Genomic DNA, 24899 nt, shown 5'->3' on the forward strand with positions numbered 1-24899 from the left:
GGGGTGGGGGGAACCAGAGAACCACATGGTCTTTCCTTAAGAGGAAAGACCTGTTTAAATACCCTGTAGGTAGGTGTGGTCTTGAGCATCTCTGGGGAAAGGCGCTTCTGTTTTAGTTAATATTGATTTTTCATATATATATATATATATATATATACATATATATGTGTATATGTGTATATAATTACTTGTAGGGAGAACTGCAGAACTGGCTCCTGATGTTAGCATGTAGTCTTAATCTGTCCTTTGTCTTAAGCATCTTTTGTTTAACGTATGTGCATCTTGTCTAAGAATTTCCCTAGACAACAAAGCTTATGCAAAACTTAGCAGAAAATTTGCGTTTGGCATTGTCCCTTTTGGAAGCTTAGTTAGGATGTTTTGGGGATATGGAAATCAACTTGCTAAAGGTGTAAGGTAGAGAACAATAACAAAGGCCCTTGGCAAAGGGAAGGTGAGTTCAGCAGCTGGAAAGGCTAAAATCATCCTTGATGTGCCCTGTGTTTTCTTCCACGGACCCTAGTGAACCCATTCTACAATTACTGTTTTTTTTTTTTACCTTTATTTTTATTTTATGTGCATTGGTGTTTTGTCTTCAGATTTGTATGAGGGTGTCAGATCAGATCCACTGCAACGGGAGTTACAGACAGTTTGGGAGCTGCCTTGTGGGTGCTAGGAGTTGAAAACAGTTGATGATACTATGCTGTGTAGATAGTTAAGAGCCTGTCACAGTTCACTGGTGTTCTGCAGCAAGGGATGATACATACCTCTTACTTAGAGTTTTTTTTGATTGCTTATCTTTTTACAGGTTAGGCTGTTTTTCTCAGGTGATTTACTAATACTTAGATGCCTCTCCTTTAAAATAGAAAGATGTATAATAGCCAACATCTCCACAGTTCTTTCTCTCTGCTGTGCACTTTTCTGTTTTACATATTATTCATCTATATTGGCTACCTTAATTATCTTCATTTTACAGATGGAAAACTAAACTTAATTAGTTTACATGAAAGTCTTACATGTCTTTCATGCAAATGGTTTTTTTTTGTTGTTGTTTTTTTTTTTTTTTTTTTTGGTTTTTCGAGACAGGGTTTCTCTGTGGCTTTGGAGCCTGTCCTGGAACTAGCTCTGTAGACCAGGCTGGTCTCGAACTCACAGAGATCCGCCTGCCTCTGCCTCCCGAGTGCTGGGATTAAAGGCGTGCGCCACCATCGCCCGGCTATGTAAATGGTTTCTATGATGGCTATTGGATCAAATTGCATTAGTTTCTGAGCTTGCTATTGAAGCACGTCTTATTTTGCTGTGTAGGTAAAGATGACCATGAATCTGATCTTTCTGCCTCCACTTCCCAGGGCTAGGTATACCATGCCTGGCTCCTCTGGGCTTACTTTCTTAGCTTTTCTTACTACATTTCTCACCACAGGTTATTGAAGTGATAAGAGAATAATGGAAATTAAATAAAATTGATGCCAAAATTTTATGGATGTAGGTTATTTAAATTGGTCAGTTTTAGAATTTGAATAACTGTGCTTGGAGTCTTAAAATTAAAGTCCTCTTATCTTCCACCAGGTCTGGGTTTGAGAATGAATAATGTTGCAGAAATATCTATTCTTAGCCTATTAATTTACCAATTTGGGATCTGTAAGAGGCTTTCATCCAATCCCCCGCTCCTTGCAACAGCTGTTTGTATCTTGCCTCACGGCTCCTGGGTTAATAGTATTTCTGACACAGTGCGAGTTTTCAAGTTGGTATGTATAATTTCTGCCAGAGCCTTTGTTGCTGCCAAGTCTGAGGGTACAGCTGATTTGTGGGGGAGGGTGCTTGTGACTATGAGAGAACAAGGTGCTCTCTGGGTCTCTGATTTGCTGCAGGCTGAGTGTGAATGATGTCAGGAAGATCAGAGGACAGCTGATTCATTTAAGATCTGGAACTTTTCCCTTTCTTGGGCTCTTAGTTTTTGTGAGGGGATTCTGACTGCCATGCTGATTACTTTTTTTTGTTTGTTTTTTGAGAAAAATGCCTTAATGTTACCCATGAGTTTGGGAATCTTTCTGTGTTTTCACTGGCTAAAACGCCCCTTATGTGAGAGAAGTGTCTGCTGAGATTCCAGCGTGAGAGGCAGATCTTGAGTAGTCAGGAGAATGATGAAACGGAGGAGAGAGAGACTGGGAGCACCGTGCCTGCGGATTCAGTAAGGAGGTTGGGGTCTCTGACTCAAAACAGGCAGATGTAAGAAAAGTAACTAATGCCAAGTAACTTCATTTACTTGGATGAAGACTCTGCCTTGGAAATGTCTGTTAGGAAGAGGGTGGAGCTGACTTTGTCCATTCAAGGTCAAAAGAATGGTCATTTATAGGGACCTGTGGTGTTTTCAATTCAGATGTAATTTTAGGTGTGCCTAGGTGCTTGGGGCAGCTGGGTGAACAGTAAACCTAGTTTTCCCTTTGCCTTGAAAGCAAGTTTTTAAAGCTATTGTCAAAGATGAAAGTAAAAGGCTTAAGAATATGAGAAAAAAAGAGGGGGTGGATGAAAAGCATTCCTCCTTTGCCTTGTGGTGTGGAGGGATACATTTCTGCCCTTGGCCTGTCAGTTCCTAACTGCAGGCCTCCCTTGCAGATCTTTTAAATTCTCTTTCTCCTTTGCCTAAGACAGAAACTATTAGGTGAAGATTACATAGCTGTGAAATGAGGAAGAGGGTTCTATTTTCAGGGTGGTTTCCTCAAGATCTCCTCAAGTTTATTTGGTAAATAAACCTGATTTACCAAATTTTTAATTGTTGATTAAATCGTGGACAAGGAAAGAATCCTAGTGCCCATGTCTCCTCAGTATGTCTTGAGCTATGCCTTAAATCCCAGAGTGGAAGGAGCACACTTTCTTCCTGCATATGGTGCTCACAGTGACTTTTTGTGGGTTGAGAACCTTAGCATGTTCATCGATTGAATTACTAATTCACTAGTTCCTAGAAAATAGCACTCATGAATTCCAAGTATTCAAATATTTTCATATACTTTGAAGAAGAAAACAACAACAACAAAATACCAAAACAGGATTTACCAGACTGAGACTAGAGTAAAAAGATCACAAAAAGAAACGTAATCAATCAACTGAATTAGTAATTAAAGTAAATATGACTTGTTTGATGAGCATGAGTTTTAAATGGCGTTTGTAAACTTTCCAAAATATAAGTGCTCAACAACTAAGATTTTTGAACTAGTGCACTGTATTGGGAGTCTTGTATCTGTTTTAGAGGTAAATTTGAAAAATGGCCCTGATGAAGGAGCTAATAAGTAATTTATTAACCCTTCTCCCTCCCTCCCTTCCTTCCTCCCTCCCTCCCTCCCTCCCTCCCTCTCTCTCTCTCTCTCTTACATAGGAATTTTCTGCATAGCCCTGGCTTCCTAGAATTTACTCAGTAGTCCAGGCTAGCCTCAAACTCACAGAGATCACCTGCCTCAGCTTCCCCTATGTTGGGATTAAAAGCATGTTTTTTTTCCCCCCAAACAATCCTTTGTAGACTATAGCCCATTGTATAATTAATTTGCAGAGTAGTAATTAGGAACAAAATGAAAATGAGATTAGGTTTTTACAGATTTTTTTATAATCCTGATAACATAGTCGTTAAGATAGCTAAACCTCTCATTATGTGATAAGATTTAAGACTGCTAAGTATGGTGATGGGTTCTTATAATTCTAGCTCTATGGGAGACTCAAGAACACTACAAGGTAGAGACCAGCTTGAGCAACTTAATGAGAATGGCTCAAGAAGAAAGGTTTAAAAACTTAGCATTATTTTGCAGGATAACTAACATAGAGTAGTTTATTATCGGGCCTAATAAATTATAGCTTACATATGAAGGGAAAATAGGTTGCATTTGTCGAAATTTAGGTATGCTTATAATTTATTTTACTGTTCGGGACAGTAGCTTGCTTTGTAGTCCAGATTGGCTTTAAATTCATGATTTTCCTGTATCAGCCTTCCAAGCACTGAGATTGTAACAGGTACCTTGTGTGGGTTAGGTTTTAGTCTATGTGCTGTTTGCCAACATTGGTACTGATGTACAATATTTGCAAATGATTTTTAACCACTTACTTTTCTTAAGCCTCTTGCTTAAACTTAATTCACTTTGAATATGAATCTTTTTGCTGGAGAAATTAACACTGACCCTGTTTTTGCTTTTGTTTTTACTATGATACCCTGTCAGAATCTCTACTCTTTGCCGAGGAGCCGATGTAAGTCAGCATATGTTCTCACCCTCATCGGCTCCAGTCTTCTCCCTGGCTAAAGTCCCATTTAGTGCTGATTGTGTGCTGGCTACTTCTCCTCTTGTCTTTTTCTTGAACCCTCAAGCCCACAGCAGCCCCTGCAGTCCCTGTTCCAGCTGTACACTGCAGTGGAGGTAAGGAAGCCTGCAACGAATTGATTTGGTTATTGGCAGTTGCTTCTGGTCTCATAAAGTTTGTACTCTGCTTCTTAGAAGTGGGAAGAATTTGGTAAGAGGCTGTAAAAGTGTTTAACGGATCTCTACAATATGCAGATTTCTGAAGAATGTAGAGTAGCATATAGGTAATAAGTAGTTTTGTGGGCACCCTAACCCTGTGACTGTGACTACCTCATAACTCGTCCATATGTTTTGTAGCAGAAATATCTGAGTATAGGACTTAGAGAGGTGGATCAGGAGTTAAGAGCACTGTTAGTGTGGAGGACCTGACTTTGATTCCCAGCACCCACATGGCAGCTTACAACTCTAACCCTAGTTCCAAGGGATCAAGCAAGCATGCAGACAAAAGATTCAGAAAAATAAAGTAAAAAATCATTAAATACACACACTTAAGAATAAAAACAGGTGAAATGATTTGTTCCAACTGATGAAAATAGCTCTCCTTCTATCTTTTTCCTTTTCATATATCCAGCACTGTTTGAATATATGCTGTTAGGTACTGCATTAAGGTTAGGAGACAAAGCAGTGTCTACAAAATGATGATGTCCCCTATCCTCAGAGAATTTAGGTTATAGTGGAAGGTGACAGAGTTAATGAGTGAATATGAAACATAATAGCAGTGTAGATGGAGTAGAAATATGAGGGCCTGGGTTGACCATCTTCAGTGTATCGACAGTAGAAAAGACTTCAAAGAAGTAGGGCCAGGCAGTGGTGGGGCATGCCTATTGAAGGGAGCTGTGGGCTGTTTTCCTGCCACCCAGCTCCCGGCCACCTGGCTAGCTTATGCCCCGAAATAACAACACACAAACTGTATTCTTTTAAACACTGCTTGGCCCATTAGCTCTAGCCCTTACTGGCTAATTCTCATATCCCAATCAACCCATCTCTAATAATCTGTGTAGCACCAGTCTTACCAGGAAAGATTCAGCATGTCTGACCTGGCAGCTTGCTTCATCGTGTCTGCCCCAGAGAGCAGAGCTAAGGCATATGAGCTCACTTCCTCTTCCTCCCAGCATTCTGTTCTGTTTACTCCACCCACCTAAAGGCTGGCCAATCAAATGGGCCAAGGCAGTTTCTTTATTAGCCAATGACCTTCCTCCATCACATGCCTTTAATCCCAGCAGGGGAGAGGCAGAAGCAGGTAGATCTCTGTGAGTTCTACCTGGTCTACAAAGCAAGTTCTAGGACAGCCAGGGCTGTTACACCGAGAAACTCTTCTTCTGAAAAACAACAACAAAAAATACAGTTTCTTGTGTCGTAGTAATCCCCAACCATAAAATTATTTAGTTGCTACTTCATAACTATGGATTATAAATTGTAATGTAATATGTGATATACAGGATATCTGATAATGCGACCCCTGTAAAAGGGTGGTTCTACCCCCAAAGGGGTCATGACCTACAGGTTGAGAAAGAACTGCTGGTCTAAGAGCTCTCTTCCTATGTGATTTGTGCAGCAGGGTTCCATGAAGCTGGTGTGGCATAAATTAAGTGAGAAATACAGTGAAATGAGGTCCGAGGAGTAATCTGGAGCTGGTCAGATTAAGTGGAGCCATTGTATGTGTATTTGTTTTTATGTTGAGTAAGGTGAGTAGACATGAAGTGTTTAAAATTCAAGAATTTATGTATATGTAAGTTCGTCTGAGACAGGCATGGTGACACAATTCTGAAATCTCAGCACTTGGAATTGGGAGCAAGGAGGGTCAGGAGTTCCAGGTCAACCTAGGTACATAGTGAGTATGTACATACAGGCCATTCTAGACTACATGATACTTTATCTCAAAAGTAATTAAAGGAGAGTGGGGGAGATGGCTCAGTTTGTAAAGGTACTTGCAGCCAACCCTGAAGACCTATTGTCAGCCCCCCAGAACTCACATGGTGGAAGGGTTGAAACTAATTCAACATAGTCCTTTGACCACCACAAGTGTGTAAAATAAAAATAAATGTAATTAAAATTATCACTCTGGCTATAGTTAGAATGTTATTGGCATTATCTAGGTAAGATAGGTACCCTTGTTCTTTGTTGTTTGTGTTTGTGAGGATCCATGCATATGAGTGTGCAAATATGCACACATGCACTTTCATGTGAATGCCAGAGGTAGGTGTTGGGTGTCTGCTTCAGCCATTCTCATTGTTTTGAGACATAAGCTTAACCTCAAGCTTATATATTCAACTAAGCTGGTTGGCCAGTGAATGAAATCCAGGGATCTGTTATTAAATTGGAGTTTAATAACAGATTAAAAAATTGCAGGATAGATAGTTACGTAGTCAACGAGAGAGAAGCAAAATCTGGGTAACAGGTAATATAATTAGCAATTAAGAGCATATTAGTGATTTATGAAGTCATCTGTGAATTCTTTTTTTTTTTTATTTTATTTTATTTTTTTTTTGGTTTTTCGAGACAGGGTTTCTCTGTGGTTTTGGAGCCTGTCCTGGAACTAGCTCTGTAGATCAGGCTGGTCTCGAACTCACAGAGATCCGCCTGCCTCTGCCTCCCGAGTGCTGGGATTAAAGGCGTGCGCCACCATCGCCCGGCTGTGAATTCTTGTTGATAGAAAATGAAGACATGTCAAAGGACTAAGTCAGTAATCTGACTTTGAGAGAGCAGGGAGATAATGAAGATCTAGCAGAGTAAAGATGGGTGAGTAATTGCTTAGAACCACAAAGGTATCTTGGAAGCCAGTTGGGGGTGAAAGTTTCTAAAGGGAAGATTGAGTTATCAAAATGTATATGCAAAGCTTTCTGCTAGAAAAATTAACTGAGAAGTCAAATGGTTAAGTACTTTTTACTTATAGGGTGTTCAGATTTAAATGATGTAATTTGATTTTGGAGGTCAAAATCTTCAGGTCTTGGGATAGTGTTAGACATTGGACAGTACCAGGAGCCTTACCCTTCGTTCAGGCACCTCTTCCTGTGTGTGGGCTTGGCACAGACAATGAGTTGAATGACAAACACGGTATAACGTGGATTTAGTCTTCTTGGATTAGTTAGCACCCCTTGGATTGGTAACACAACCTTAACAGTATCTTACATTGATTGACATAATGGAAATGTGAAATTTTCTGGTGTTTGGTAGACTTGTTTCATGTTTGTTCACTGTAATAGTGTTTTATTCCTTTTTTTTTTCTACTCAGTGTAAAATACTAGGTCAGTGTGTGCCAAGATGACACTTGATTTTTGATTGTTTACAGAATATTTTTGTGTTTCTTTAAACAGTCTTAAGATTCTAGGATGTACTTATTAAACCATTGGATCTTTTTAGGAATTACTTTTAATCTTTGGTGTGACTTGAACAGAATTTGGACGCATTTCCCCTTTTTCGAGGTAATACTTCTGAGTATTCTGCTTGAGTTCTATGCATTGAAGTTTTTACAATCACCTGGGAATGTGGAGTGTTGTGACTGTGTGTTAGGAGAAGGAGCATGTCAGCTCCTTGATTTCTCTAGCAGTTTCCTTATTTTCTTTCAGTGATTAGTACTCAGTTAAAGCCTTGGGAGGTACCCAACTTCACTTTGCAGGTTTCCATAGTTCTTTCTGTAGCTCTCTTCCTTCTGGTACTCTGTCTTGAAAATTCTAGCCAACTTATTCTCTCCAAATTCTGTCTCCTCAATTTACAGATTTTTGGGCTCTTTTGTATATCCCCTTCATGCATTGCTTCCTAGAAATATTCTCAAGGTAGTGAACTAGAGCAATCTTAGTGCTTATTCTGCAAGTTTCCCTTCTGTTGAATGTTGTTGTACATATTTTTCCTGATTTTATTTTAAATGGGGTTTGGATATGTTACCCAGTGTGGCCTTAGACTTATGGATTAAGTGATCCTTCAGCTTCAGCCTCCTTAGTAGTTGGAAGGAAGTACAGCGGTATACCACCATACCTGACTTGATGTTTCACTGTTAGTGTAAAACAGATTTTATTTTAAATTAACTATTTCAAAGATAATCTTTTGTCATGCAGGACAAAGTTTTTTCTAATCATGCGTAATTTTCAGTAGTTGCTTTCTTGACTGCAAACGGTAGTCTCATTTAATTGTAGCTCCAAAGAGGACCTCTGAGTTAGAGACTTGTTATACTTGTTATATACTTTATGGGCCTGATTAACACAATTGTCACGGTGAATTTTTGTAAATGAGTTGATATTTTTGTTTGTTTGTTTTTTCTAGACTGGGTATCTCTCTGTAGACCTGACTGTCTGGAACTCACTCTGTAGACCAGGACTGGCCTTGAACCCACAAAAAAAAATCTATCTGCCTCTGCCTCTCAAGTGCTGGGTTTAAAGGTGTGTTCCACCATTGCCTGGCATGAGTTGGTATTTCAACACATCTTCTAGAAAAATAACTCGTATAATAGTATTAATCTTTGTTTTCTAAAATTGATACTATAATTTCAGGCCTGCTGTCTGGAACCTGTTTTCTTAGTCTTTATTAAATCAAGACTTCCAGGGAAAAACAAAAAAAAGATGAAAAACAATGTAGAACCAAGAGAAGTCTGGTGTATATTGTTGTTGGGAATGTTTGGTTGGATCAGCTATTTTGGAAAACACTAGTTTTGTGCTAGAGAGATGGCTTAGTAGTTAAGAGCATTGACTGCTCTTCCAGAGGACCTGAGTTTGATTCCAAGTATTAATAATGATGGTTCATAACTGTCCATTAAAAAACATGTTTTTTTTTTTAGAGGAAAACATTAGTTCCCTCAGGAAACTAATTAAAACAAACCCTATGAAAACTGAAAATAGAGACAAGACTGTCAGTTGGTAGAGTACTTAGCTAGTATATTAGTTACTTCTGCTATAACAAAGAACCAAGTCCAAGGAACATATAAGAGGCTTACAGTTCCAGAATGTTAAGAGTGCATTACCATCATAGTGAGGAACATGGCAGGAGGTAAGCAGGCATGGCACTGAAGTGATAGCTGAGAACCCACATCTACAAGAGGCAGAAAGATAGCTAACTGGGCTTCCGCTTTTGAAACCTCAAAACCCATCCCCAGTGATGCACCTACTCTGATAAGGTCATACCTTCTGATCCTTCTCAAACAATTCTACTCACTGGGGACTCAATATAATGAGACTATTCGGGCTAGTCTCATTCAAACCATTTCAGCTAGTATGAATTATAAGTCCTGCATTGATTTTTCAGCACTGCACAAAACAGGTACGGTGCCAGTCTGGAACTCAGAAGGTAGAGGCAGGAAGATCAGAAAGGAGTTTAAGATCATCCCCAGTTACACAGCAAGTTTGATGTGAGGTCCAGATAAGGCCTTCTCATGCCTTATCATTTAGAAGATTGGGGGTTTAACCCAGTTCCATGATAGAACAGTTGCTTAGTATGCATAAGGATTTATTTCACAGTTTTATGCATATATCAAAACATCATATTGCACCTTAGAAATATACAGTGTTGGGGCTGGAGAGATGGCTCAGTGGTTAAGAGCATTGCCTGCTCTTCCAAAGGTCCTGAGTTCAATTCCCAGCAACCACATGGTGGCTCACAACCATCTGTAAAGAGGTCTGGTGCCCTCTTCTGGCCTTTGGGCATACACACAGAAAGAATATTGTATACATAATAAACAAACAAATAAATAAATAAATAAATAAATAAATATACACACACGCACACAGTATTAAAAATCTGATCCATGACCGTGTGTTAGAATTTTAGCTCTGTATTCTCTTATCTGGAACAACTTTGCGTTTTCAGTGTTTATATCCTTGATAGTTTAGAGAATCACAACCAAACATGTCTTCAATCCCAGCACTTGACAGCAGAAGCAGGTGAGTCTCTGTGTATTCAAGGCTAACCTGGTCTACAGAGTGAGTTCCAGGACAGCCAGGGCTACATAGAGACATCATGTCTCCAAAAACAAAAACAAAAAACCCACAACAACCAATTATTTGATAGAACATTCATCTATTCATGCTTGTTTTATGCTTTGTTAGAATTAGATTCAGTAGGAATGTCATCCACTCAAGTGACACAGGCTTCATTTTTATACCATTATTATGAAATTAACCTTGATAATATTAATAAGGTAATAGCTACTTATTTTCAGTGTAGTTATTTTTTAAAAAATCCTCTTAAACAGTTTTTTAAATTACATTTAATTTATTAACACCTCAACATCTCTGTCAATTCTTCCCAAGTACCTCACCACCTACCCTCATTCACATGACCATCACAGGTTTCTAATGGTTTCTAAACTGACTTATTAGAGAAGGAACGGAAGGGGCAAGAATTCAGAAGTCCACTGAATTTACCACAAGTAAGTAGGGATGTGTGACTCAGTGGTACAGGGCTTGAAAGATTCAAGTTTTTAAGATGTAATTTGCATATTATATAGCTCACCAATTATAAGAGATCTGGCAGTTTTTAATTTAGAGAAATAAGCAATTGTCACCGTGGTCTAAGTGTAAAATGTTTCCTTTTCTTAGGAAGTTACCTGTTACCCATTTGTATTTAATCTTTGTGTTAGTCTTATCCATAGTCAACAGCTCGTCTGATATTTCATTTTGAGGCTGGGTTTCACTATTTAGTCTTTGCTGGCCTGGAGCTCACCATGCAAACTAAGCTGGGATTGAAGACATGTGCCACCACACTCAGTTTATACATTTCACATATGTGTGATAGTTGCACTGCTTTGATTTTGGCTTTATTCATTTGGGTTACATGATTTTACAGTTTAATCATGTTGAACATTATTCCCTTTTTGAATAGATAGTATTTTTATGTCATCACCAGTTGATAGGCATTCAAATTGTGTCCAGTTAGGATTATTATACATAATTACATATGCTGTTTCTATGACAATTTGTATATACTATTTTATGTCTTCTCTCCCTCCTTTTCAGACAGTTCCCTATCTTTAAAAAAAAAAAATCCTATCAGTCACAGTCCAGCTGGCCTTGGTGAGCTCCCAATAGATCAGACCCACTGTCTCAGTGGGTGGGTGTACCCCTCGTGGTCCTGCCTTCCTTGCTCATGTTCTCCCTCCTGCTCCTCGTTAGGACCTTGGGAGCTCAGTCCGGTGCTCCAGTGTGGGCCTCTGTCTCTATCTCCATCCATCGCTAGATGAAGGTTCTATGGTGATATGTAAGATATTCATCAGTATGGCTATAGGATAGGGTCATTTCAGGTTCCCTATCCTCAGCTGCCCAAGGAAATAACTGGGGACATTGCCCTGGCACCAGGTAGCCACTCCAGGTTCAAGTCTCTTGCCAACCCTTAGGTGGCTCCTTTAACTAAGATATGTACTTCCCTGATCACTTATCCAACATGGGATAAAACCGGACTCTCTGAACATGGTGAACAATGAGAGCTGACGAGAGGCCAAGGACAATGGCACGGGGTTTTGATCCTACTTCATGTTCTGGCTTTGTGGGAGCCTAGACAGTTTGGATGTTCACCTTCCTAGACCTGGATGGAGTGGGGAGGACCTTGGTCTTTCCACAGGGCAGGGAACCCTGACTGCTCTTGGGGCTGGAGAGGGAGGAGAAGAGGAGTGGGGGGAGGGGGAGAGGGCGGGAGGAGGGGGAGGGAAATGGGAGGCGGGGAGGAGGTGGAAAATTTTTTTTTTCAATAAAAAAATAAAAAAAAAAACCTATCATGTGTGTTGGGGAGAGGATGGGGTGTACATGGACATGAGGATGCCTACAGAAGGCATTACTGGAAGAAAGATCCCCTGGAGCTGAAGACACCTGATACGGGTGCTGGGAACCAAATGGTTGTCCTCTGCAAAAGCAGTTAGCACTCTTAACTGCTTAGTCATACTTCCAGTCCCTGTTAAAAAGAGGATGAAGAGACTATTTAACCTCAGAGTTTTGTTAAAATAAGAATTTCTAATGGACAGCTTAATTCAAGGAGAGATGCCACAAGTCTTGGAGCAAAGGTATTTAGGGTCTATAGTAAAGCCCTTCCCTCTACAACTTTCTGATTGGTAGCCTGTTGAGTGGGGAGGACTCTGGCTACCTGTTGTTATGAATATATATTAGTTTGTTTATGATTAGAAAAATTGACAGGCGGCAGAGGCAAGCAGATCTCTGAGTTTGAGGACAGCCAGAGCTACACAGAGAAACCCTGTCAGTTGTGGGGATTTATTTAGCCAATAGCCTTTTCTGTACCAGTATCCAAGTTACCATGTGCAGACTTTTAAGCGGAGATGGGAAGCGTGCTTGCTCTCTTGGCTCGTGGTTTGTGTTCTATTTGCAGTTCCCAGCGCCCATAGAGCAGAGGACCATGGTTGTGCTCAACTCTTACTGTGAGTTTTTCCCAAATAAATATTTATTATCCTTTATTCCAGGTTCTAGTGGACTTTCTTAATTAAGCATACATTTTGACACCCAGTGTGGGGCAGAACTTAGCCACTTGAGGTTGTTGGGAATTGAACTCAGACCTCTGGAAGAGCATGCAGCGCTCTTAACGGCTGAGAATAATTATCATCTGTTAGGGGTTGGTTATAAGTTGTATAAGGTTGGGGGTTGAATATGAAGTAGGATCAGGAATCTCTCTTTGGAAAAGAAAGCAAAAGAGGAATGGATAGGATGGGATAATAGATTAGTGTATCTACTTGTGATCTATTAGTTATAAACAATTTACATTGGTATAGATTCTTGTGTATTGATACATATGTAAAATTATCTTTATTCCTTTCTAGGATAGTTTGTATGTTGATACAAATTAAAATTATGTTTGTTATATTGAGCATGCTCCTATTTCTGTTTTTAATATTTATAATATTTGTACACAAATGTAAAGTTATTTTGTCATATTTTATGTAAGTTTCTATCTCTGTTTAAGACATTTTGTATAAGCCGGGCGGTGGTGGCGCACGCCTTTAATCCCAGCACTTGGGAGGCAGAGGCAGGTGGATCTCTGGGAGTTCGAGGCCAGCCTGGTCTACAAGAGCGAGTTCCAGGACAGGCACCAAAGCTACAGAGAAACCCTGTCTCAAAAAACCAAAAAAAAAAAAAAAAAAAAGATATTTTGTATATTGATGTAATTTTAGAATATATCATATCGCACTATACATTTCTACCTTTGATGAAGGTGTATATATATGTATATATATACATACATATATATATTTACAATTCAAGGTCATTGTCCTCACTGCTGGACATCTGTTTAAAAAGTGTTCATATTTTATAATGTGAAACTTTATTCTTTAAGCTATACAAGAATTAAGAATTACAGGTTAGTAGTCAGCCACATTTGTCATATTTTTAGTTACGTTAGCCAGGTTCTCTAGATGCACAGATGTACTCCATATACATATAACTCAGGGTTTTGTCGATGTGAAACATGATTGCTCCTGGCAGCACCGATCTATTCACAAGAGAATGTTGTGCACCAAAGACACTCCACATGGAGCTCGTTTGGGCAAAGAACTGCACTTGCCTCAGCTACTGAATATGCACACTGTCCAAACTGGACAAGTACAAACAAAAATAACTGTGAACCTTGCCAAGACAGGGTAGGACAGTCTTTTAAATTTCTTGCTTCTGAAAATGGTCTTTCTCTAGGTCTTAGCCAAAGTTGGTTGCTCCAGCATTGCAAAAGAGACTTTGGGTGATTCTTAAGGTAGTCAGCTGTCTCTGTCATTTCTTACATCTTTTGGAAGTCACTTGCTAAGCAATTCCTGCTTGCTTAGGTAATACTGATTTCCTTCTTGGGTCTTTGGTGGGATTTGAAAACTAGATGATCATAGCTACTTTGCCTTCATAACTTAGCTAAGACATTTTTAGTATGAGACTTAGACTCTTCAGGATAAGACAGCTATTGAAATAATCTCTGTTTTTTGCTAATTACCTTAGACTGGACATTTAGCATGTGTTTCTTGCTTGATGTTCATGTTGGTTGAAGTTCTATTTTTCTGTATGTTTTTGCCTTTTCTTTCTCCTAGACAATACTTGATATTATTGTATTTAGTTTGTATTAGGTTTAGAACCCTCTTATTTAGACAAAAGGCACAGTGTTGTGGGAGCCTTTTTGGGTACATGCCCATTAGGGTGTGTTCTAAGGAACTATGTGTGGATTGATAAGCACAGATATGAAGCATACTCGCTCTCTTGTCTCGTGGTCTGAATTCTATTCGTAGCTCCCAGTGCCCACAGAGCAGAGGACCTCAGTGGCTCTCTACATTTATTGTGAGTATTTCCCAAATAAATATTTGTTATCCTTTAGTCTGAGCTCTCTTGGACTTCCTTAATTAAGCCTACACTTGTCTTGAAAAAGAAAATAGAAAAATTGGCCATGCTGGAGCCACTGTTTATACATGACAGGGATATCCCTTGGTGATTATTGTAGAGGAGAAGAAATAGACATAATTCCTAACGTATTTGTTTGTTTGTATAATATGTCAGAAGATGGTAACTGCTCCTGGGAGTAAAGATAAAGGAGAGTAGATCCTGTTATCATATAGGGAAATGGGGGAAAATAGCATTTGAGTAGTTTAAAGGAGTGAGGAGATTTTGCCATGTATTGCTAAAAAAGAAGGGCATTCTAGGTAAAGGGAGCAATTAGTTAACACATTGTACCTATCAGCTACTTGTTTCTATTTGGAATCAGTAGCCTGTGGAAGATCTTAAGAGGAGGAGTGAAGTTATATAATTTATATTTTAAAGAGATCACTAGTGTGGTGCTTGTGTTAGGTATAGAGTAGAAGTAGAAAAGAGGATAAATGAGAGAGAGAGAATATTGAAGTAATCTGTATAAGAGAAATAGAATACATCAGTGATAATTATTACTATGTAATGTTTAAGTAATACTATCTCCCTTTATTGGCAAAAAAAAAAAAAAGGTGTATTTTCTTCTATGCTTGTATCTTGGTCTTAACAAGGACATCATCTTGGTTATACTATGAAACAATATCTGGAAATGCTTGGCCTGAAATTGTTCCTGGTTCTCTACCATGTTTACATTGAATGAAACAAAAGTGGTATTTTCCTGACCCTAAGGAACTAGCCAAGTGCTCAAATAGGAGCTAGACCTCTAGCATTGGAAATTCGGAGTGTTTAAGGAATCTGAAACCAAGCATCCTATCCACAGTGTGTTTTTTCACAATTTAGTGATGTTTCAGCGACTGTTGTGGGTACCTGAGACCCTGCTCCCACTTGTCCATTGAGATGACCACAATGAAGCATGTAAGATGAAATGATAAGCCTCTTTCTTGACTGGCCAGAGTTTTGTAGTTAACAGCAGAACATTAGCTCGGTGAACTTTAGGTTACTTGTCAGCAGTCAAGTTAGTATATCTGATTTTTCAGACACCAAGTATTTTCTTTCTTGAGATGAAAGAGTAAAGATCCTCTTCTGATCCTGGGGAAATAGCTAGAGCCTATTGAAAGGGAAAAGTTAGCCCGTTTCTTGTTTTGGATCTCAGCTGATTGTGGCGTCAGTTCTAGAGTGTCTGACCTTTCTTCTCCCTCTTGTAGCCGTTAACAGATCAGCCAAGTAAGATTATGTGTACCTTTGTTAAAAGGCGTGTGGCCTAGAAATATGATCTTTGGTGCATTATATTTTAAAGTTTAAAGAAGCAGATGTAGTTCATATCAGTTAAGGGTCCCTTAAGTTTCATAGGATTTTCATTTTTATACATAATAAGTTTGGATATAATTTGATTTACATGTAATAGGTAAACATTGTCTTTAGTACTTATAATAAATAAGTACTTTAGTACTTATAACAAATCATAATCATTAATTTATTCATTTATTTATTTATTTGAGAGCCTACCTTATATTGTTCTAGACCTTTAGCAACATACAGTAAGCAAAGCAAACATAAAAGTCACTGTCCTTCAGAGTTTCAGAGTCTAATTGGGAAATACAGCAAAATAGAAGTGTAAAATATCTAGTGTTGTGATAATGGTAAGTACTGTGGAGAAAACTGTATCAGGAAAGAAGCATAGAGTTTGGGAGGGGTACAATTTTAAATGGAATGCTTAGGGCAGTAGTTCTCAACCTGTGGGTTGTGACCCCTTTGTGGTCAAATGACCCTTTATAGGGGTCACCTAAGACTATTAGAAAACACAAATTTACTTTACAATTCATAACAGTAGCAAAATTACAGTTATGAAGAACCAACAAAAATAATTTTATGGCTGGGGGTTCACCAAAATATGAGATATTAAAGGGTCGCGGCATTAGAAAAGTTGAGACCACTGGCTGGCTTAGGGAGAAATACATTAAGAATGTATTGAACAAAGACTCAAAGGAGGTAAGGGGCTAAGCTCAGGTTCTCTCTGAGGAAAACATTATATTATAAGCAAAGGTAATGTCAGTTGTAGCAGCCTTGAAGCAGTGATTTTTTTTTTTTTTAGGGTCATCTGTTGTTTGAGTCAACAATTCCTTTCTTGCTATTGCTGAGTAATCTTCCATTGAGTAAAATGGTTTGTGAGCTATGGTTTATCATTCAGGCATCAGTGGGCATGGGTTTTTGTTTTGTTTGGCTATCACAAATAATAATGTATTGTTGAGTTCTGCTGTTTCATCCATTCTGATAATATCTGTTTAATTGATAATAAATACATTATTTAGAACACTGATACTTAATGCAGTTTTTGGTTTATCTTAGATTAGTATTACTATCTATTGTCTTACATTCTTTCTGTTTAGACACTTAGACACTGTACTTCTTTTGTGAGTCCATTTTATTTCCTTTGTGGACAACTTTTTCATTTAAAATATTTCTAATTGCATTTGCTATTGTGTGTGAGCACAGCATATTTGTGTCGCATCATACATGTGGAGGTCAGAGGACAACTTATAAGAGTCAGTTTTTTCCTTTGCCTATGAAATCCAAGGGTTTAACTCAGGTTATCTTGTTAGGTATAGCAGCAAGCACTTTTACCCACTGAGGCATCTCATCCAACTCTCTTTCTTTCTTTTCTTTTTTTCTTTTTTTTTTTTTACAATATGTTGCATTAGTTTATAGTATAATAAAAGTGAACTTTGTCATAGTTTACCCTCATACTATGTCATATTTAATGTAAGAGCTTTGAAGCAGCATACCTCTATTTCTTCTCTCTACCTCTGATGGTATGAATCCCAAGATAATCAAAATTCCTTTAAAATGTTCATTAAAAGTATTTTAAGAGGAACAGGAGATTGGTATGTATGTATATTCCTAGTGGTTTCTTTTTGTAGTTATCCACATTTTCATCTGTTATCACTTGCCTTTGACCTAAGGAGCTTTATTTAATTAATTGTTTATGTGTTTGGTTTAATTTATTTTTGATAAAAGTCCTCCCCCCACACACACACACAAATTTGTTTATATGTCTATAATGCCACAGGTGCACAGGTTCCTTCAGGGGCCCCAGAGAAGGCATTGGATTTCATTTGGAGTTAGAGTTACAGGCAATTCAGAACCACATGATGTGAGTGCTGGGAACCGAACTCAGAAACTCTGGAAGGACAGACAGCAAGTGCTCTTAAGCACTGTGTCATCTCACCAGAGCCTTGTAATGTAGCCCAGGTTGCCTATAACTTGTGATCCTCTTAGTTCTGCCTGTGGGCTTTTTTAGGTATTAGAGAAAAAGCTCAGCCTACAAAAGCAAAATGAGGAATAGGAATCCACCAAACTGAAAAGCTTCTGCACAGCAAAGGAAGAAACTCAACCATGCTGTTTCTGCTGACTGTCATTTGTCCAATAAAAAACAGAGTTGGCATATGAGAGAAAGGGGATTGACTGTTTGAGGGCGATGTGTGAATTAATTTTTGGAAGTGACATCCAAAGTATTTAAGCATAGCAATTACTTTCTTTTTCTACACCCTCACCATTCTCTGGGATCTTGTGTCTCTATCTTTCGTAACGTTCAGATCTCAGGATTTCCTCTCAGGAGTCAAATCTTTCCTGTGTACAACTGTTCCCACTCCCAGTACAATCTCATTTCCTTTTTCTTTCTCTTCTTCACTTCTTTCTCGTTCTCTTTTTTCCTGTTTTCTCTTTTTCGATAGGTGTGTTTATTCTAGTTATAAGTTATAGACTTCATTCCTTACTGTCTTCCTGGCACCTGAAACAGTGCCTAGTATATAAAAAGTAGTCTATTCAATACATATCTATATTGCTGACTGCTTTTAAATGACATAATTTTTACCATCTTCAGCTTTCATTTTTTCCAGTATTTTTATCTTGTTGTTTTGTTTATTACTTTATTGTTGACCATGCTGGTCTTGATCTTGCTCTGCCTCACTTGATGATCCTGTCAGCCATTGGTGAGTGGAGGTGGATGGCCTGAGGCTGGCGCGGGAAGCAGAGTTCTTACTGCCTTTTTGTTTCGTTCTCCTTCTCAGTGTTTTTAATGTTTCTTTCTAGTATCATTAAAAATATAGGTTGACTTTCAAATACATCATAAATTCTTTTTAGTTAACAAATGTGGCTTAAAATGGCTTTTTAATCATGATGAGTCTCTCTCTGATCATAGGAAATGTCTGTCATTAGCTTGTAAGGAAATTGTTTTGTTGAATTTCCAACTCCTAAGTGAGGATGTTAGGTAATTCATCAATTAACCATTCCAAAAATAATAATATAACAGACTATTAATTGCCTTCATTTTTTAATAACAAAACACTGAATTTGCAAAATAAAACTGGGATCTTTTGTGTATTTGTTTGTTTATTAATTTATGCTGAGGTTCAAAGTCTGGGCCTTTCATGTGCTTGACAAGTGCCCTACACCAACCTAGATAAAATATTTTTTGTTTTGTTTTGTTTTTTTGACACAGGGTTTCTCTGTAGCTTTCAAGCCTGTCCTGGAGCTAGCTCTTGTAGACCAGGCTGGCCTCGAACTCACAGAAATCCACCTGCCTTTGCCTCCTGAGTGCTGGGATTAAAGGTGTGCGCCACCACCACCCTGCATGATAAAATAATATTTTGACATGTGTTTAGTTTCTAAATTTAAGTTTACAGTTTAGAACAAGATTGTTGCCCTTGGAGATGTTCTTCAGTTTCCTCAGGAAGCAAACTTAATTAACACTGGAAAAATGCTAATCAAGGCAAAAGTCAGGGCAGTGGCGAAAGTTATTCCAAGGCAGAACACACTGAATTATGAAGTCTAAGTGTTTCACATAGTAATTGCTGAACACTGAAGATTAGCACTAATTTGTTCAACCCAGAGAGTCATGCTACTCACATGCCTCCATAACCAACTACTCAAGGCCCTGGACGGAGTTAAAGCTGACATTTTGTTTCTATTGCAGTTGCCGGACAAGTAACCGCAAGAGCTTGATTGTAACCTCTAGCACATCACCTACACTACCACGACCACACTCCCCACTCCATGGCCACACAGGTAAGTTGTTACAGGTTTTAAAAAGTTTAATAAAACACGTCCACAGATACTAGGTTCCTTTCCTATTTCTCACATTTTGGGTTCAGCATTATCTGACTAATGCATAGAGAGTTCATAGACTTTCCTGCTTTCTGTGGGAGAATGTGTACAGGGGTTTTTTGACTCATTATGTCACCTTGTCCTTGCAACATTCCTTTGATCTTGCACATCTCTTAAAGCCACTTGTGTCTTTTGATCCATGACCTCTGTTCTAATGTTTTCTCCCACATATGGCTTTAGTTATCTTTGGCATATGATGATTATCCAGTAGCATTTTGTTCTACTATTGTATGACATTTTTTTTTTTTTCTGGAGAGACAGAACATCTACTTATCACAGATAGGAATCTTATGACCACCAAAGTATGAGTACCACCAAAGCCCACATAGTTGTATTGGGGTTACTTACAGGAGCAGAAATGGCTCAAAGATAGCCGCATCACCAACACTATATTATTTGTGTTTTAATAAATAAAGCTTGCGGGGCTGGAGAGATGGCTCAGCGGTTAAGAGCATTGCCTGCTCTTCCAAAGGTCCTGAGTTCAATTCCCAGCAACCACATGGTGGCTCACAACCATCTGTAAAGAGGTCTGGCGCCCTCTTCTGGCCTTCAGGCATACACAGACAGAATATTGTATACTAAATAAATAAATAAATAAATAAATAAATAAATAAATAAAGCAAGCTTGCCTGAAGATCACAGGGCAAAGCAGCCATACTAGTCAGTCATACAGGCCGGCAGTAGTGGCACACACTTTTAATCCCAGAACGCTGGAAACTGGAAACCGAGGCACACAGATATCTGTGAGTTCAAGGCCACCTTGGGCTTCACAAGATTGAATCTGACTGAATGAGAAATAGAGCTCACACAAATGTGTTCCCAGCACTTGGGATCACACACCTTTAATCCCTGCACTAGGGAGGTAGAGACAGGAGCGATGTGGCTGGGCAGAGAGAGGAATATAAAGGGGAAGAGACAGCAACTCAGTGGAGTGTGGAGTCTGAGGTTGGAGGAAAGCATTGCAGGTTCTCCCCTTTGTCTGAGCCTTGGTAGAGATAAGATCTCTAGTGGCTTGGCTGCTTTGCTTTTCTGATCTTCAGTTTGAACTCCAATGTCTGTATCTGGGTTTTTATGATTCTTGCTGCACCCCAGCACAGGTGACAGCCCAGAGCACATTGGACAGCCTGCAGGCAATTCACCAGGCTGTCCAGGTTGCTCTAAACCTCTTCCAGACAGCTCAGCTGGGTTTTTGCTTCTTTTAGACAGCTGGTCTGGTCTCAGAGTTTTCTTTGTAGCTTGATTAGTTTGGCAGTCATTTCTTTTTTGTATCTTAGCTTTGTTTGAGGGACTCTCAGCTTTTATTGTTTACTCTGGCAAGGAGGGCTGTGGATCTGGTCAGTTTTAGGGACTTCCTGAATCTATTTTGAGTTGTTTACCTTCCTGCTTAAGAAGCTTCATGCAAGGTAGAATGCTTTGATCTTGGACAAAACTGTTAAACCACACTTACCATGCCCAAGAATCAGATCAAACAGGGTTTTCTTGCTTTGTGAGATTCCTATTAATTATCCCTGTTGAAATTCAAAGGAAAGAAAAATGTGAGGGAGTTTTGCTTCATTTTAAAATTGATTTTACCTATTAGGACTCAAACGACTTTGTGTAGTCAGTCTCAAATCCATCTAGAATATGAACTTTTATACATAGTGTAACAGCTGATTTATTTGCTTCTGATTAAGGGAAATATATATTTACAGTTAGGTTAGCACCGACTCAGGTTGTCCCTTCCTAGGAGAGGGACAGAAGACCTCGTTTGACTTAGCCTGTACTTTATTCTAGGCCTGTACCGTGAAGGTTAGCCCTACCTTTGCTGAAAAGATTGCTCTGATACCCCACAGTTCATTGTTGGAGTGTTTACAACAGAACCTCTTAACACAGCGTTAACGGAAATGGAACAGACTTAGAATGATAGGCAAGCTAGGAAGTCATTCGAAGATCACTTCCTGGATTTCCTAATCCTTTGGTACTGTTATCCTAAGCCTGACTTTTGTTTTTCTTTCAACAATAAAAGGGGACATTAAGTAGTGAAACAGATGGATATCAAACTCATTAAGACTGATACAGTCTTGTACTTTTATCTTTTTGCTCATGATTTACTGAGTGTTTGATTAGATGTCAATAACCTGAGAGGGATTTTGATTTAAATTTCATCTTTAGGGAAGGGGCTCATTTGAATAACTGTCACTTTAAAAGGTACCACCAACAATAAAGGGTGTACCGGGAATTAGACATTCATAAAGAAGAGCTTTCGTTTTTTCTTATATATGTCCCTGGTTTGTTTTGTTTCAAGTGGTTTTGAAATAGCCCTCCTATCCTAGAACTTTATAGAATTTCAACTTATGTCTGACCTTTATTTCCATTACATAAAAATAAATTTAGCTCATCTGGACCCTGTACTGTAACTGTACAGGGTCTGTACAGGGCACTGTAGCTGTGAACGTGAGTACTAGGGAGTAATTACTACTGGCTGCTGCTCTCTGAGATGATTATCTCTTATTATCTCTAGATTTCTGACAGTTTAGGATTAAATCTTCTTTACTCAAGTGGCTTTTATTAAAGACATCACATGGTCTTTTCTACCTTCCTGGGTCTGTGAACTTTAATATTTATATTTAACTTTAGTATTTATAACATGCCTAGTACTTCATAAATGTTTGCATCGTCATCTTTCTGCAAACCATGTCAGAAAATGTATAGAAGAACTGGCATGAAAGCCCAGTCCATGGTTGAGTATAGACTAGACTTAATCAGCTGTTGAGAAGCTGCCCTGGTTGTACCATGCAGATCCAACTTGACATCAGTTATATTGTCAAATCGTATACATCTAAAAATTCTAAGTCCTATTTTCTTTGCTCTTTTGAGTAGTAAAGATTTGTTAATTTGAAAGTAACTGAATAAATTGTTTACAGTTAAATTTAGTATTAAGTATCTCTTTTATATTTTAAATTATGTTTAAGTATTTACATGTGAGTACAGGTGCCCATGGAGGCCCAAGATGTCAGATTCCTGCTGTGGCTAGAGTTGTAATTGATTACAAAAGTTGTCAAGTGTTGTGAACTGAACTCTAGACCTAGGAGAGCGCAATGAGGTCTTAACTGCTGAGCCATCTCTTTAGCCCATAGTATTAAATGTCTTATAAACATGTATAATTCTAGTAAAACTGGTTTTATAGGAACTTCTGGAAATGGACATTTCTTAGTTTTGTTTTATTTGGGGGGCAGTGTGAGAGAGAAACAGACAAGACACTGGGGTTCAAACCTAGGACCTTTTCATACTATACTTCCTAGTCTTTTTAAAGTGATCCTTTAAAGTGATTAGATTAGTTTTAGGCTGATAGCAAAACTCATATTCTCTGTCACCACACACGAAGAGACTCTATTGTCAGTATTCCCTATCAGTATGGTACATTTGTTGCAGTTGGTAAACCTATCTGTCATATTTCTACCCAAGCAGTGTTTTGCATTTATTACTGATGATACACATTAAACACACTTACAGTACCATCTAGAACATTTCTGCTACTATACCTGTTTTGTTGATTTTCTTCAAGTGTTGAACTAGCTTGCAGTCCTGAGTTAAGTCCTCCTTGGTCGTGGAGTACAGTTCTTTTTAAGCATCGCTAGATCAAGTTGTTAATAATTTATTGGTAACTTTGCATTTGTTCCTGAAAGATAATAGTCTGTGGTTTTCATTTTTGTGATTTTCCTAATTTGGGTATTTGGTAAATGCTGGCTTCAGAATGAACTGAGGTGTATTCTTTACACTTCTCTCTTCTGGAAAGCTTGTGAAGAATGGGTATAATTTTTTATGAAATGTCTGAATTTACTTTTGGAGCCTGGCCTGGAGCTAGCTCTTGTAGACCAGGCTGGCCTCGAACTCACAGAGATCCACCTGTCTCCCAAGTGCTGGGATTAAAGGCGTGCGCCACCACCGCCCGGCTATGCTTTCATTTTTATTTTGTTTAAAATACTTTGAAGGGTTTTGAGGGTTAGATAATGGATACTTGGAGAGTTTTCCAGATATATTTCTTTTATTGTTTTCTAACTTAGTTCATTTTGTTCTAAGAAGATATGAAATAATTTCTGTTCTTTTTAGCTTGGTGAGGTATTTTTTGTTACCAAGAATATGGTGTCTCTTTTGATCATTGTTTCATATGAACATTGAAAAAGTATGTAAATGGTTATTTTATATTCATGTGATTTACTATGATGAGCGTGACTAAGTCTTCAGTAGTTTTCTGCCTCCTGGGGCCGCCATTTCTGTTGGATGGACATTCAAATTTCTAACTGTTACGTCATCTTATATCACTCCTGATTCTGTTGATTTTTGCCTTATGTGTTTTGATGCTCTGTTGTTTGGCAAATACAGTTTTAAGACTTGGCATAGTGGAGCTGGAGAGATGACTCAGTGGTTGAAAGCATCCAGATTTGGTTCCCTGGTGTGCTCTTCTCCACGATGGCTTCAGGTGTTCTTGGGGATCTAACATCTTTTTTTTCTGGCTTCATCAGGCACCAGGCATTCATGTGGAACACATACATACATGCAGGCAGACAAAACCACTCATACACATAAAATAGTAATAAATCTTTATTTTAAAAATCCTGCTGTGTGTTGTTTTTTAAACAAGTTCTAGGTATTAATCCTTTATTATTATGTAATGCTTCTCTTTGTCTCTGATACTTGAAATGAGTAGATCTAGCCAGGTTTTTTGTTTTTACTTTATTTTTAATTAGTATTTTAGTGGTATATATCCATTCCCTTTCTTTTAACCTGTGTGTCTCCTTATATTGAAAGGTACTTTCTTGTAAACAACATAGTTGGGTTCTGTCTATAATCAGGAGACAGAGTGATGAGTGCTTATACTCAGTTTGTTTTCTCCTTTTTATGCAGTCTAGAATCCAAGCTTCTGAAATGGGCCTGCCTATATTAAGGATGGGTCTCCCTACCTCAATTAACCTAACCTAGTCAATCCCTCAAAAGCATGCCTAGAGGGCTTGCGTTATAAATTAATTCTGTATTTTATCAAGTGACAGCCAATGTTTACCATTGTTGTCATTGTTTTGAACATACAGTTATCTGTTAAGTGAATTAA

The 24899-nt window shown here is 38.4% G+C and overlaps 1 protein-coding gene across 6 annotated transcripts in view; it reads left to right on the plus strand.

The window, feature by feature from the left end:
- Mast2 (microtubule associated serine/threonine kinase 2) overlaps positions 1-24899 on the plus strand; it is a 120351-nt gene that overhangs the window by 58673 nt on the left and 36779 nt on the right. For all 6 annotated transcript variants that reach the window (XM_057783551.1, XM_057783552.1, XM_057783554.1 and 3 more), the window contains one exon: positions 19623-19714. In XM_057783551.1, the coding sequence (XP_057639534.1) occupies positions 19623-19714 (92 nt within the window). The remainder of the gene's footprint in view (positions 1-19622; positions 19715-24899) is intronic.

Source organism: Chionomys nivalis, chromosome 11 (genome assembly GCF_950005125.1).
Source record: "Chionomys nivalis chromosome 11, mChiNiv1.1, whole genome shotgun sequence".
NCBI classification, from domain to species: Eukaryota; Metazoa; Chordata; class Mammalia; order Rodentia; family Cricetidae; genus Chionomys; species Chionomys nivalis.